The sequence below is a fragment of the Nerophis lumbriciformis genome, linkage group LG33 (assembly GCF_033978685.3).
Source record: "Nerophis lumbriciformis linkage group LG33, RoL_Nlum_v2.1, whole genome shotgun sequence".
Classification (NCBI taxonomy): Eukaryota; Metazoa; Chordata; class Actinopteri; order Syngnathiformes; family Syngnathidae; genus Nerophis; species Nerophis lumbriciformis.
The window spans coordinates 24393092-24409817 of NC_084580.2; the positions used below are offsets into that span (position 1 = coordinate 24393092).

General features: G+C 36.7%; 1 protein-coding gene across 2 annotated transcripts in view; it reads left to right on the forward strand.

The window, feature by feature from the left end:
• Positions 1–16726, forward strand: part of LOC133575668 (cadherin-12-like) — a 70360-nt gene that overhangs the window by 4113 nt on the left and 49521 nt on the right. For both annotated transcript variants that reach the window (XM_061928376.1, XM_061928375.1), the window contains exons 2-4: positions 57–360; positions 7270–7394; positions 9580–9749. In XM_061928376.1, coding sequence (XP_061784360.1) covers positions 124–360; positions 7270–7394; positions 9580–9749 — 532 coding nt within the window. In that variant the 5' untranslated portion in view covers positions 57–123. The remainder of the gene's footprint in view (positions 1–56; positions 361–7269; positions 7395–9579; positions 9750–16726) is intronic.

Consider the following 16726-nt stretch of genomic DNA (forward strand, 5'->3'; position numbering starts at 1 on the left):
GGCAAGTGGTTAGCATTAGCAAGGAACACATTGACTTGTTGGTCGTTTCTCTGAAGGTGCCGGACAAAGACGACCGGGACCTTGGAACACTTCCGGACTTTCCTGCACACCCTTTTGTCCCCGATGAGCGCATGGGAACGTACCGTCATATTTCTGCTGTGCTCCGGTTTACTGCTGGACCAAAGTCTCCCAAGTCCTCTTCGGTCTCAGCGCCGCTTCAGGACAGGAAGTGGGGGGACACGTTTCCAGGGCTGGACCAGGCTCGGACACGGAGCGCCGCGTATGAAACGAGGATGGGTGTGGAACCAGTTCTTCGTTCTGGAAGAATACACGGGTGTTCTCCCGCAGTACGTTGGAAAGGTATGGTCCTAAATCCTCTTTGGAAAAGTCCGCAGAATAGAACTGAAAGGAAAACAAACTGTTTGACTCATTTTTAACACTTTTATGAGTGGGACCCTTTTGGGTCCCTGAGAACTTTAGTGTGATTTTATTTATTTTTTTATCTGTCATTGCTTGAAAAAATAATAACAACTCCAAATCAATGTTTAAAGCTCCAATTACTTCAAAATTTCAAATATTACAATTGAAAATATTTTTTAATTGTGTGTTTGCCACAAAAACAGGGGTTTCTTTAACAAAAATGACATACGACAATAATAATAATAATAATAATAATAATAATAATATTATAAACTTTATATTGACAGATGGATTTGAATTTGAACCACAGATGTAAGTGTTGACAGTAAAGTAATACATTATTATTTTTAACACTTTTATGAGTGGGACCCTTTTGGGTCCCTGGGAATTTTAGTGTGATTTTTTTTTTAATCTGTCATTGCTCAAAAAAAAAAAAAAAGAATCAAAATAAAATTTTAAAACTCCAACTATTTCAAAATTTCAAATATTACAATTGAAAATATTTTTAAATTGTGTTTTCCACAAAAACAGGGGTTTCTTTAACAAAAATGACATATGACAATAATAATAATAATAATAATAATAATATAGACTTCATATTGAAAGATGGATTTGAATTTGAACTACAGATGTAAGCGTTGGCAGTAAAATAGAAACGTATATATCTTATTTTTAACACTTTTATAAGTGGGACCCTTTTGGGTCCCTGAGAATTTTAGTGTAATTTTTCTTATTTTTTTAATCTGTCATTGCTCTAAAAATAATGATGAATCAAAATCAATGTTTAAAGCTCGAATTATTTCACATCAAGTATTACAATAAAACATTTTTGGGGGGTAACGTATTCCATAAATTGTGGGTTTGCCATAAAAACAGGAATTTCTTTAACAAAAACGGCAAAAGACAAAAAAAAAAAAAAAAGAAATTAATATAATGATACAAACTTTATATTGACAGATTTTAATTCGAACTACAGATGTAAGCGTTGACAGTAAAATAATAAAATATAATAATTTCTTATTTTTAACACTTTTATGAGTGGAAACCTTTTGGGTCCCTGAGAATTTTAGTGTGATTTTTTAAATTTTTTTAATCTGTCATTGCTCTAAAAATAATGATGAATCAAAATCAATGTTTAAAGCTCGAATTACTTCACATCAAGTATTACAATAAAACATTTTTGGGGGGTAACATATTCCATAAATTGTGTGTTTGCCATAAAAACAGGGTTTTTTTTTAACAAAAACGGCAAAAGACAAAAAAAAAAAAAAAAAAATTAAATATAATGATACAAACTTTATATTGACAGATTTTAATTTGAACTACAGATGCAAGCGTTGACAGTCAAATAATAAAATATAATAATTTCTTATTTTTAACACTTTTATGAGTGGGACCCTTTTGGGTCCCTGAGAATTTTAGTGTCATTTTTTTTTTTGTAAATCTGTCATTGCTTGAAAAAAATTATAATAAATTGAAATCAATGTTTAAAGCTCCAATTACTTCACATCAAATATTACAATAGAACATTTTTTGGGAGGTAAAATATTTCTAAAATTGTGTGTTTGCCATAAAAACAACATAAGACAAAAACAAACAAAAACTAATAATAATATTAATATAAAGTTTATATTGACAGATTTAAATTTGAACTACAGATATAAGCGTTGGCAGTAAAATAATACATTATTTCTTATTTTTAACCAATTTATTAGTGGGTCCCTTTTGGGTGCCTGAGAATTTTTGTGGTATATATATATTTTTCTATTAATAATTGACCGATTTACTTCACATTCCACTTTGAAAATTTTTCAGGTAAAATATTTAATTTTTTGTGTGTTTTCCATAAAAAAATGGCATAAAATAAAGTTAAATACATTTTGCAGTAAAACATTTTTTTCTAGTTTTTGCAGGGTATTACTGTAAAGGGAAAAACTGTACCACTGTTACTTTTATAGTAAAATTCTAGCGACAGATCTGTCAGTTTTTTACCGGAAAATCTACAGTTAATGTTAGCATTTTAGCTCATTTCTTTTGTTTGAACATACAAATCATGGTTTCTGATACTTAATGCCATCATACAAGTATGCTAACTTCTCCTATATTAGCAGCATTTTATGCTAGCACTTTTGCTCATTTCCTTCGTATAAACCTACGAATCTTGGATTTTGATATTTGGCGCCACCTTGCAAGGATGCTAATTGGTTCCTAGTTGGTTTTATGCTAGCTTGTTTAGCTTCGATCGAAGTTCACAGCCCAGATAGCGGGCCCATCCAAATTTTCGCGGGAATTTTCTGGTCTCTATCTACAGGTACTGTTTTTACAACGTATTCTTGTAAATGGGAAAAAAGATTGGTAAAATTTACGGTACATTTCTGATGCACCCTAGGGTGTTGTTGAGGGGCACCCTGATCCCCGCCCCATCCCAAAATAGTGGAAACACTGGGATGATCCCGGATTAATGTGGTGTTGATGCCGACAAGTGAATCACAGCGTGATTGTCCCCGGAGACGGGAAGTGTGGCCCAAAAAGGAAATGAATGACCTTCTGCCACTTCAGGTTTGAGGTTTTAGTCTTAATGTGCTTATTAGGATTATCCATTGTCCCCTAAAGCCGGACCCATAGAAGACTCCTGGCAGTACCCACGTGATTTACTCAGACACAACCCAGGGTTGTCTTGGACTCTGGATTTTCATAGTCAGATCTGGTTCTTTAGATTTTACACAAAGTTGACGGTCAGTCAACTTGGGTTCTTTTGGGACCAGGCCATAGTCAGAATGGCGATTAGTTCCAGAAACAGGTCTGGTACTCCGTGACGGTTTGGTGTTCATCGGATTGATAATCTTTGTGAAAAAACTGTTCTTATCCCGACTTGTTTTCGTGTACGCTGGTTTGTAACGCTAGCTGAAATGGAGGATTTTGAACAGTTTGTGATGAGGGTTTGAGGGGTATCCAGTAATGCTACCTGCCCGTTTCCTGACCCTGGACCGGTACGAGTCCTGGATGGGGGGGAAAGGTCATCACCGATGATCTTTTCTGCGGTCCTGATTGTCCTCTGCAGTCTGTTAATGACCAGCTTGGGTGCAGATCCAAACCAGACATGGATGGAGGTGCACAGGACAGACTCAAAGCTGTGTATAGAGAGAGTATTGACCCAAACATGGGGCTTTCGACCAATCCGAGAGAGTATGACCGGACAATCTTTGAAATAATTGGTCAAAACCAACTCTGAAACTCTATACAAGGCTCTGGACAGACTGAATGATGAAGGTACTAAGAAAACCTGATTAGGGTTAGGGTTGAGAAAAATAACGACAGAGTACCTTCTAACCCTTTAGTGAGACAACTCTGAAACTGAGTTGTCCGTACTCTCTCTATAGACTGTTCTGTACAGACCGAATGATGAGAGTACCAAGGAAACTGGCGACAGAGTACCTTCTAACCCTACTGTGAGAAGGGGTTTTTAATGTTGATTCGACTGCACGCTTGATAATCACGTGAGGGGCTTTCGACCAATCAGAGAAAGTATGGCCGTCATGTTCAGGGCCAACTCTGAAACTGAGTTGTCCATACTCTCTCTATATACGACTCTGGACAGACTGAATGATGAAGGTTCTTAGAAAACCAGATGAGGTTTAGGGTAGGGAAAAATAACGACAGAGTACCTTCAATCTTGATTTGACTGAGTGTTTGATAGTCGAACTAGACTCCTCAGAATCGAATCGTCGACTATTCTAAGACATCCCTAACTGCCCCAACGATTTTTTTTGCAGTCCTGGTTGTCAGTTGCAGTCCTTGTCTGTCCAGCTTGGTTGCAGATCCAAACCAGATAGTGATGGATGTGCACAGATCAGACTAAATGATGGAGGTACTTGGAAAACCGTATTTAAGTTAGGGTATGAGAAAAAAACGGCAGAGTACCTTCTAACCCTTTTGGGAGCAACTCTGAAACCGAGTTGTCCATACTCTCTATAGACTGCTCTGGACAGACTGAATGACGAAGGTACTAAGAAAACTAGCGACAGAGTACCTTCAAACGCTACTGTGAGAAGGGGTTTCCATGTTGATTCGACTGAGTGTTTGATAGTCGAATTAGACTCCTCTGAATCGAATCGTTGACTATTCTAAGACATCCCTACGTTCACTGACAATCTTTTTTGCAGTCCTGATTGTCAGTTGCAGTCCTCGTCTTTCCAGCTTGGTTAAAGATCCAAACCAGACAGTGATGTAGGTGCACAAGTCAGACTAAATGATGGAGGTACTCGGAAAACCAGATTCGGGTCTAACGCTTTTGTGGGAAGGGTGTTCAATGTTTGAGAGCAATTGTGAAACCGAGTTGTCTGTACTCTCTCAATAGACGGCTCTGGACCGACTGTATGATGAACGTACTAAGAGAAGGGGGTTTCCATGTTGACTTGACTGCAAGTTTGATAGTCGAATTAGACTCCTCTGAATCCAAGACATCCCTAATTGCACCAATGATCTTTTCTGCAGTCCTGATTGTCCTCTGCAGTCTGTGTCTGTCCCGCTTGGGTGCAGATCCAAACCAGACAGGGTTGGAGGTGCACGGGACAGACTCAGAGGCATGTATGAGGAGAGTATGGACCACTCAGTCTCAGAGTTTGTCCCAAGCATGGGGCCTTGTAGTCACATGAGGGGCTTTCGACCAATCAGAGAGAGTATGGCCAAAAGCCCCTCATGTGACTACGGGGCGCCATGTTGAGGACCAACTCGGACACAGAGTTGGTCAAACTCTCTATATACAGGTCTCTGGACAGACTGAATGACGGAGGTACTAAGAAAACAGGATTAGGGTTAGGGTAGGGAAATATAACGACAGAGTACCTTCAAACCTTTTTGTGAGAAGAGGGTTCAATCTTGATTCGACTGAATGTTTGATAGTCGAACTAGACTTCTCTGAATCCAAGACATCCCTACTTGCACCGAACATCTTTTCTGCACTCCTGATTGTCCTCTGCAGTTTGTGTACAGCTTAGGTGCAGATCCAAACCAGACAGGGTTGGAGGGGCACGGGACAGACTCGGAGAGTATGGACCACTCGGTTTCAGGGTTGGTCCCAAACATGGCGCCTTGTAGTCACATGAGGGGCTTTCGACCAATCAGAGAGAGTATTGCCAAAAGCCCCTCATGTGACTACAGTGCGCCATGTTGAGGACCAACTCGGACACAGAGTTGGTCAAACTCTCTATATGCAGGTCTCTGGACAGACTGAATGACGGAGGTACTAAGAAAACAGGATTAGGGTTAGGGTAGGGAAATATAACGACAGAGTACCTACAAACCTTTTTGTGAGAAGAGGGTTCAATCTTGATTCGACTGAATGTTTGATAGTCGAACTAGACTCCTCTGAATCCAAGACATCCCTACTTGCACCGAACATCTTTTCTGCACTCCTGATTGTCCTCTGCAGTTTGTGTACAGCTTGGGTGCAGATCCAAACCAGACATGGTTGGAGGTGCACGGGACAGACTCGGAGGCATGTATGAGGAGAGTATGGACCACTCGGTTTCAGAGTTTGTCCCAAGCATGGCGCCTTGTAGTCACATGAGGGGCTTTCGACCAATCAGAGAGAGTATGGCCAAAAGCCCCTCATGTGACTACAGGGCGCCATGTTGAGGACCAACTCGGACACAGAGTTGGTCAAACTCTCTATATGCAGGTCTCTGGACAAACTGAATGACGGAGGTACTAAGAAAACAGGATTAGGGTTAGGGTAGGGAAATATAACGACAGAGTACCTTCAAACCATTTTGTGAGAAGAGGGTTCAATCTTGATTCGACTGAATGTTTGATAGTCGAACTAGACTCCTCTGAATCCAAGACATCCCTACTTGCACCGAACATCTTTTCTGCACTCCTGATTGTCCTCTGCAGTTTGTGTACAGCTTGGGTGCAGATCCAAACCAGACAGGGTTGGAGGTGCACGGGACAGACTTGAAGGCATGTATATGGACAGTATGGACCACTCGATTTCAGAGTTGGTCCCAAACATGGGGCCTTGTAGTCATGTGAGGGGCTTTCGACCAATCAGAGAGAGTATGGCCAAAAGCCCCTCATGTGACTACGGGGCGCCATGTTGAGGACCAACTCGGACACAGAGTTGGTCAAACTCTCTATATACAGGTCTCTGGACAGACTGAATGACGGAGGTACTAAGAAAACAGGATTAGGGTTAGGGTAGGGAAATATAACGACAGAGTACCTTCAAACCTTCTTGTGAGAAGAGGGTTCAATCTTGATTCGACTGAATGTTTGATAGTCGAACTAGACTCCTCTGAATCCAAGACATCCCTACTTGCACCAAACATCTTTTCTGGACTCCTGATTGTCCTCTGCAGTTTGTGTACAGCTTGGGTGCAGATCCAAACCAGACAGGGTTGGAGGTGCACGGGACAGACTCAGAGAGTATGGACCACTCGGTTTCAGGGCTGGTCCCAAACATGGCGCCTTGTAGTCACGTGAGGGGCTTTTGACCAATCACAGAGAGTATGGCCAGAGAATCTCTTAAATGATTGGTCAAAAGCCCCTCATGTGACCACAGGGCGCCATGTTTAAGACCAACTCTGACACGGAGTTGGTCAAACTCTCTCTATACACGACTCTAGACAGACCGATTGATGGGTGTACTTAGAAAACCGGATTAGAAGGAGGTTCAATGTCGCATGAAACTCCTCTGAATCGAATCGCGGACTATTCTAAGACATCCCTACTTGGAAGTGAGCTCTATGTTGTCGTTGTTGTAGTGTATCTTTAAAGTTCTAATCCTAAGAATTGTTCCTATCCGTATCACTAATCGTGCCTCGCCATACCGGCATTTTGTTTCTTTAGCTCCACACAGACTCGGACTACGGTGACGGTGCAGTTAAGTACACGCTTTCCGGAGAAGGAGTCGGCTCTATCTTCACCATCGATGAAATGACCGGAGACATCCATGCTGTGACGAGGCTTGACAGGTGAGTAGTAATACTGCAGTCGTGAGTATCTACAGTACAGTCATTAGGGTACAGAATCCGGTACTTTTTTTTGGCACGGACCGAATCCCCCCCATTCACGTAAAACCCAACGGTGCCATGTTACAATACCTGGGTTGCACTATGTCGTTATTTGAAAATGCACAACTTTCAACTTTTCAAGAGACGTGAATATTTGCACAAAGTATCGATATCGGGAAGTGGAATTACTAGCGCAAACAAAAAAACAACTTGAATAATTGTCTTGCAACCCAGACAGTTGGTAACATTAGCATACAGCTAACAAGAAACCCAAAACAGTAGACCCTAACCTGAAAGACGTGTAAGCGAACAATGGACACAGGTATTTAAAACTCTCCAAACCACTAATCAGAGATTAATGAGATTTTATTATCAAAGACAATTAATGTTTATCAAACACACATGTAGACTGGTTGGGCAAACTCCCATGCACCCTCAAGGACCCTGCCGAGAGTATAGAGCTGGTCCACAGTTCCACGACCAGGACGAAAACCACACTGTTCCTCCTGAATCGAAGGTTCGACTATCCGGCGTAGCCTCCTCTCCAGTACACCTGAATAGACCTTACCGGGAAGGCTGAGGAGTGTGATCCCACGATAGTTGGAACACACCCTCCGGTTCCCCTTCTTAAAGAGAGGAACCACCACCCCGGTCTGCCAATCTAGAGGTACCGCCCACGATGTCCACGCGATGCTGCAGAGTCTTGTCAACCAAGACAGCCCCACAGCATCCAGAGCCTTAAGGAACTCCGGGCGGGTCTCATCTACCCCTGGGGCCTTGCCACTGAGGAGCTTTTTAACTACCTCAGCAACCTCATCCCCAGAAATAGGAGAGCCCACCACAGACTCCCCAGGCACTGCTTCCCCATAGGAAGACGTGTTGGTGAGATTGAGGAGGTCTTCGAAGTATTACCTCCACCGATCCACAACATCCGCAGTCGAGGTCAGCAGAACACCATCCTCGCCATACACGGTGTTGATAGTGCACTGCTTCCCCTTCCTGAGGCGGCGGATGGTGGTCCAGAATTGCTTCGAAGCCGTCCGGAAGTCGTTTTCCATGGCTTCCCCGAACTCCTCCCATGTCCGAGTTTTTGCCTCTGCGACCGCTGAAGCCGCACACCGCTTGGCCTATCGGTACCTGTCCGCTGCCTCAGGAGTCCTATGAGCCAAAAGAACCCGATAGGACTCCTTCAGCTTGATGGCATCCCTCACCGCCGGTGTCCACCAACGGGTTCTAGGATTACCGCCACGACAAGCACCAACTACCTTGCGGCCACAGCTCCAATCAGCCGAGTGTGAAGCGACTGGGATGAGAATCAGCACCTCCAAGTCCGAGTCCATGGTTCTCGCCCGGAAAAGGGTGGAGTGCCATCTCCGGGTTGGGGAGGAGATCTTGCCCCAAGTGGAGGAGTTCAAGTACCTCGGAGTCTTGTTCACGAGTGAGGGAAGAGTGGATCGTGAGATCGACAGGCGGATCGGTGCGGCGTCTTCAGTAATGCGGACGCTGTATCGATCCGTTGTGGTGAAGAAGGAGCTGAGCCGGAAGGCAAAGCTCTCAATTTACCGGTCGATCTACGTTCCCATCCTCACCTATGGTCATGAGCTTTGGGTTATGACCAAAAGGACAAGATCACGGGTACAAGCGGCCGAAATGAGTTTCCTCCGCCGGGTGGCGGGGCTCTCCCTTAGAGATAGGGTGAGAAGCGCTGCCATCCGGGGGGAACTCAAAGTAAAGCCGCTGCTCCTCCACATCGAGAGGAGCCAGATGAAGTGGTTCGGGCATCTGGTCAGGATGCCACCCGAGCGCCTCCCTAGGGAGGTGTTTAGGGCACGTTTGACCGGTAGGAGGCCGCGGGGAAGACCCAGGACACGTTGGGAAGACTATGTCTCCCGGCTGGCCTGGGAACGCCTCGGGGTCCCACAGGAAGAGCTGGACGAAGCAGCTGGGGAGAGGGAAGTCTGGGCTTCCCTGCTTAGGCTGCTGCCCCCGCGACCCGACCTCGGATAAGCGGAAGAAGATGGATGGATGGATGGATGAACTTTTAATCAAGGGCGCTGGAGTCCACTCCAGACCCCCACGACTGAAATACTCGACCTTCCCATCTTTCCGTTTTACTTGAAGGAAGTGAGCTTTCGATGTGTTGCAGGGAGGAAAAGTCCCACTACATGCTCCGAGCCCGAGCTGTGGATGTCAGCACTGGTCTTCCCCTGGAACCCGAGTCGGAGTTCATCATCAAAGTGCAGGACATCAACGACAACGAGCCTCGGTTTTCAGACGGACCGCACGGCGCCATGGTCCCTGAGATGTCCCCAACAGGTACCGTCCATCTTTTTCGTGCAATGACTGGATAGGACGGAGGGGTCCACACCTGAGGGCCGCACACTGAAGAACCAGAGCATGCGGGGGCCAATTTGTATTTTTCATTTAGAATTGTTTAGATTTTTTTGTACCTTTGGGGCTCCCCTTAAGTCTGGACCGAGATGAGTCTCAGTCGTAAAAAAATGTTTGTCAACACTTAAATCTTGAGTTTTTTTGTTCTTTTTTTAAATAATATTTCTTCCCCAGCCCCTAAAATGCTGAAAATGTAATATTCGATGTGAAGTAATTGGAGCATTAAATATGTCAATAATTCATAACATTGATTTTGATTCATTATTATTTTTGAGCAATGACAGTTAAAAAAAACCCACTAAAATCCTCAGGACCCAAAAGGGTCCCACTCATAAAATTGTTAAAAATAAGTCATTAATTATTATTATTATTATTATATTTTTATGTCTCGACATCAACTTCGGATCTTACGGCAATTACAATTTTTTTTTGGTATTTTACGTTTTTGTTTGTTTAATGCTCTTTTTGCGGTCCTCTCCAAGGTTTCTCATAGTCATGCACATCGACGTCCCACTGGGGTGAGTTTTTCCTTGCCCTTATGTGGGCTTTGTACCGAGGATGTCGTTGTGGCTTGTGCAGCCCTTTGAGACACTTGTGATTTAGGGCTATATAAATAAACATTGATTGATTGATTGATAGTCATGGAAAACTTAGTTTTTTTATGACAAACACACAAAATATGCAACGTTTTCCCCGAACAATTATTTTAAAGTGTAATATTTGATATGAAGTAATTGGAGCCTTAAATATGTCACATTTATTTTCATTCATTATTATTTTTTGAGAAATGACAGTTTAAAAAAAAGAAAAATACAAACACTCTAACTCCTAGGGACCCAAAAAGGTCCCACTTATAAATGTGCTAAAAAAAATCATAAATATATATATTTTTTTACTTTCAACGCCTAAATCTCTAGATCAACTTCAGATACATCTGTCCATTTAAAGTTGTTATTGTTATTATTTTTTATTTTTTGTTCATTTTTTTGCTTTATGCTAATTTTGTCAAATGAACTCACAAAATATTCAATAATTTCACCTAAAAATATTTAAAAGTGTAATATTTGATGTGAATTATTTGAAGCATTAAATATGTCAAAAAATCATAACAACATTGATTATGATTTATTATTATTTTTTGAGCAATGACAGTTTAAAGAAAATACTAAAATCCTTAGGGACCCAAAAGGGTCCCACTCATAAAATTGTTAAAAATAAGTCATTAATTATTATTATTTACATTTTTTTTTTTTTTCAACGCCTGAATCTCAACATCAACTTCGGATCTTCCGGCAATTACACGGTTTTTTTCTGGTATTTTACGTTTTTGTTTGTTTAATGCTCTTTAGTCATGGAAAACTTAGTTTTTTTATGACAAACACACAAAACATGTAATGTTTTCCCCGAACAATTATTTTAAAGTGTAATATTTGATATGAAGTAATTGGAGCCTTAAATATGTCACATTTATTTTCATTCATTATTATTTTTTGAGAAATGACAGTTTAAAAAAAAGAAAAATACAAACACTCTAACTCTTAGGGACCCAAAAAGGTCCCACTTATAAATGTGCTAAAAAAATCATATATATATTTTTTTACTTTCAACGCCTACATCTCTAGATCAACTTCAGATATATCCGTCCATTTAAAGTTTTAATTGTTATTATTATTATTTTTTTGTTCGTTTGTTTGCTGTATGCTCATTTTGTCAAATTAACTCACAAAATATGCAATAATTTCACCTAAAAATATTTAAAAGTGTAATATTTGATGTGAATTATTTGAAGCATTAAATATGTCACATTTATTTTCATTCATTATTATTTTTTGAGCAATGACAGTTTAAAAAAAAGAAAAATACAAACACTCTAACTCCTAGGGACCTAAAAAGGTCCCACTTATAAATAAATAAATCTATCCATCGATTTAAAGTTTTTATTGTTATTATTTAAATTTTTTGTTCATTTGTTTGCTTTATGCTAATTTTGTCAAATAAACTTTTGTTTTTTTATGACAAACTCGCAAAATATGCAATATTCTCACCTAAAAATATTTCAAAGTGTAATATTTGATGTGAATTAATTGAAGCATTAAGTAGGTCAATAATTCATAACAACATTGATTTTGATTCATTATTATTTTTTGAGCAATGACAGTTGAAAAAAAACACTAAAATCCTCAGGGGACCCAAAAGGGTCCCACTCACAAAAGTGTTAAAAATAATTAATTAATTAATTATTATTTGTTTTACTTTCAACTTCAGATCTTCTGACAAATTATATATAAGTTTTTATTGTTATTTTATGTTTTTGTTTGTTTAATGCTCTTTAGTCATAGAAAACTTTTATGACAAACACACAAAATATGCAATGTTTTCCCCAAAATGTATTTCAAAGTGTAACATTTCATATGAAGTAATAGGAGCCTTAAATATGTCAATAATTCATAACAACATTGACTTTGAGTCATTATAATTTTTTGAGCGATGACAGTTAAAAATGAACACTAAAATCCTCAGGGACCCAAAAGGGTCCCACTCACAAAAGTGTTAAAAATAAGTAATTTTTGGATCCCTGAGGATTTTAGTGGGGTTTTTTTTAACTATCATTGCTCAAAAAATAATAATGAATCAAAATCAATGTTATGAATTATTGACAAATGTAATGCTTTAATTAATTCACATCAAATTTTACACTTTGAAATATTTTTAGGTGAAAATATGGCATATTTTGTGAGTTTGTCATAAAAAAACAAAAGTTCATTTGACAAAACTAGCATAAAGTAAACAAACGAACAAAAATTAAAATAATAGCAATACAAACTTTAAATCGACGGATATATCTGAAGTTGATCTAGAGATTTAGGCGTTGAAAGTAAAAAAATATATATATTTATGATTTTTTTTTAGCACATTTATAATTGGGACCTTTTTGGGTCCCTGAGAGTTTGAGTGTTTGTATTTGTCTTTTTTAAACTGTCATTGCTCAAAAAATAATAATGAATGAAAATAAATGTGACATATTTAAAGCTCCAATTACTTCATATCAAATATTACACTTTAAAATAATTGTTGGGGGAAAACATTGCATATTTTGTGTGTTTGTCATAAAAAAACTAAGTTTTCCATGACTAAAGAGCATTAAACAAACAAAAACATAAAATACCCCCAAAAAACTTGTAATTGTCGGAAGATCCGAAGTTGATGTTGAGATTCAGGCGTTGAAATTTAAAAATTTAAAATAATAATAATTAATGACTTATTGTTTTACAATTTTATGAGTGGGACCCTTTTGAGTCCCTGAGGATTTTAGTGTTATTTTTAACTCATTGCTTAAAAAAATAATAATGAATCAAAATCAATGTTGTTATGAATTATTTACATATTTAATGCTTCAATTAATTTACATCAAATATTACACTTTTAAATATTTTTAGGTGAAAATATTGCATATTTCGTGAGTTCATTTGACAAAATTAGCATAAAGCAAACAAACAAACAAACAATTTAAATAATAACAATACAAACTTTAAATGGACGGATAGATCTGAAGTTGATCTAGAGATTTAGGCGTTGAAAGTAAAAAAATATATATATTTATGATTTTTTTTTTTAGCACATTTATAATTGGGACCTTTTTGGGTCCCTGAGAGTTTGAGTGTTTGTATTTGTCTTTTTTAAACTGTCATTGCTCAAAAAATAATAATGAATGAAAATACATGTGACATATTTAAAGCTCCAATTACTTCATATCAAATATTACACTTTAAAATAATTGTTGGGGGAAAACATTGCATATTTTGTGTGTTTGTCATAAAAAAACTAAGTTTTCCATGACTAAAGAGCATTAAACAAACAAAAACATAAAATACCCCCAAAAAACTTGTAATTGCCGGAAGATCCGAAGTTGATGTTGAGATTCAGGCGTTGAAATTTAAAAATTTAAAATAATAATAATTAATGGCTTATTGTTTTACAATTTTATGAGTGGGACCCTTTTGAGTCCCTGAGGATTTTAGTGTTATTTTTAACTCATTGCTTAAAAAAAAAATAATGAATCAAAATCAATGTTGTTATGAATTATTGACATATTTAATGCTTCAATTAATTTACATCAAATATTACACTTTTAAATATTTTTAGGTGAAAATATTCCATATTTCGTGAGTTCATTTGACAAAATTAGCATAAAGCAAACAAACAAACAAACAATTTAAATAATAACAATAAAAACTTTAAATCGACGGATATATCTGAAGTTGATCTAGAGATTTAGGCGTTGAAAGTAAAAAAATATATATATTTATGATTTTTTTTTAGCACATTTATAATTGGGACCTTTTTGGGTCCCTGAGAGTTTGAGTGTTTGTATTTGTCTTTTTTAAACTGTCATTGCTCAAAAAATAATAATGAATGAAAATAAATGTGACATATTTAAAGCTCCAATTACTTCATATCAAACATTACACTTTAAAATAATTGTTGGGGGAAAACATTGCATATTTTGTGTGTTTGTCATAAAAAAACTAAGTTTTCCATGACTAAAGAGCATTAAACAAACAAAAACGTAATATACCCCCAAAAAAACTTGTAATTGCCGGAAGATCCGAAGTTGATGTTGAGATTCAGGCGTTGAAATTTAAAAATGTAAAAATAATAATAATTAATTACTTATTTTTTTACAATTTTATGAGTGGGACCCTTCAGTGTTATTTTTAACTGTCTTTGCTTAAAAAATAATAATGAATCAAAATCAATGTTGTTATGAATTATTTACATATTTAATGCTTCAATTAATTTACATCAAATATTACACTTTTAAATATTTTTAGGTGAAACTATTGCATATTTCGTGAGTTCATTTGACAAAATTAGCATAAAGCAAACAAACAAACAAACAAACAATTTAAATAATAACAATAAAAACTTTAAATCGACGGATATATCTGAAGTTGATCTAGAGATTTAGGCGTTGAAAGTAAAAATATATATATTTATGATTTTTTTTAGCACATTTATAATTGGGACCTTTTTGGGTCCCTGAGAGTTTGAGTGTTTGTATTTGTCTTTTTTAAACTGTCATTGCTCAAAAAATAATAATGAATGAAAATAAATGTGACATATTTAAGGCTCCAATTACTTCATATCAAATATTACACTTTAAAATAATTGGTCGGGGAAAACATTGCATATTTTGTGTGTTTGTCATAAAAACAACAAAGTTTTCCATGACTAAAGAGCATTAAACAAACAAAAACATAAAATACCCCCAAAAAACTTGTAATTGCCGGAAGATCCGAAGTTGATGTCGAGATTCAGGCGTTGAAATTTAAAAAATTTAAAATAATAATAATTAATGACTTATTGTTTTACAATTTTATGAGTGGGACCCTTTTGAGTCCCTGAGGATTTTAGTGTTATTTTTAACTCATTGCTTAAAAAAAAAAAAAAAAGAATCAAAATCAATGTTATGAATTATTGACATATTTAATGCTTCAATTAATTCACATCAAATATTACACTTTTAAATATTTTTAGGTGAAACTATTGCATATTTTGTGAGTTCATTTGACAAAATTAGCATAAAGCAAACAAACAAACAAACAATTTAAATAATAACAATACAAACTTTAAATGGACGGATAGATCTGAAGTTGATCTAGAGATTTAGGCGTTGAAAGTAAAAAAATATGTATATTTATGATTTTTTTTTTAGCACATTTATAATTGGGACCTTTTTGGGTCCCTGAGAGTTTGAGTGTTTGTATTTGTCTTTTTTAAACTGTCATTGCTCAAAAAATAATAATGAATGAAAATAAATGTGACATATTTAAAGCTCCAATTACTTCATATCAAATATTACACTTTAAAATAATTGTTGGGGGAAAACATTGCATATTTTGTGTGTTTGTCATAAAACAACAAAGTTTTCCATGACTAAAGAGCATTAAACAAACAAAAACGTAATATACCCCAAAAAAAACTTGTAATTGCCGGAAGATCCGAAGTTGATGTTGAGATTCAGGCGTTGAAATTTAAAAATGTAAAAATAATAATAATGAATGACTTATTTTTTTACAATTTTATGAGTGGGACCCTTCAGTGTTATTTTTAACTGTCTTTGCTTAAAAAATAATAATGAATCAAAATCAATGTTGTTATGAATTATTGACATATTTAATGCTTCAATTAATTCACATCAAATATTACACTTTTAAATATTTTTAGGTGAAACTATTGCATATTTTGTGAGTTCATTTGACAAAATTAGCATAAAGCAAACAAACAAACAAACAATTTAAATAATAACAATACAAACTTTAAATGGACGGATAGATCTGAAGTTGATCTAGAGATTTAGGCGTTGAAAGTAAAAAAATATGTATATTTATGATTTTTTTTTTTAGCACATTTATAATTGGGACCTTTTTGGGTCCCTGAGAGTTTGAGTGTTTGTATTTGTCTTTTTTAAACTGTCATTGCTCAAAAAATAATAATGAATGAAAATAAATGTGACATATTTAAAGCTCCAATTACTTCATATCAAATATTACACTTTAAAATAATTGTTGGGGGAAAACTTTGTATATTTTGTGTGTTTGTCATAAAAAAACTAAGTTTTCCATGACTAAAGAGCATTAAACAAACAAAAACGTAATATACCCCAAAAAAAACTTGTAATTGCCGGAAGATCCGAAGTTGATGTTGAGATTCAGGCGTTGAAATTTAAAAATGTAAAAATAATAATAATTAATGACTTATTTTTTTTACAATTTTTTGAGTGGGACCCTTCAGTGTTATTTTTAACTGTCTTTGCTTAAAAAATAATAATGAATCAAAATCAATGTTGTTATGAATTATTGACATATTTAATGCTTCAATTAATTCACATCAAATATTAC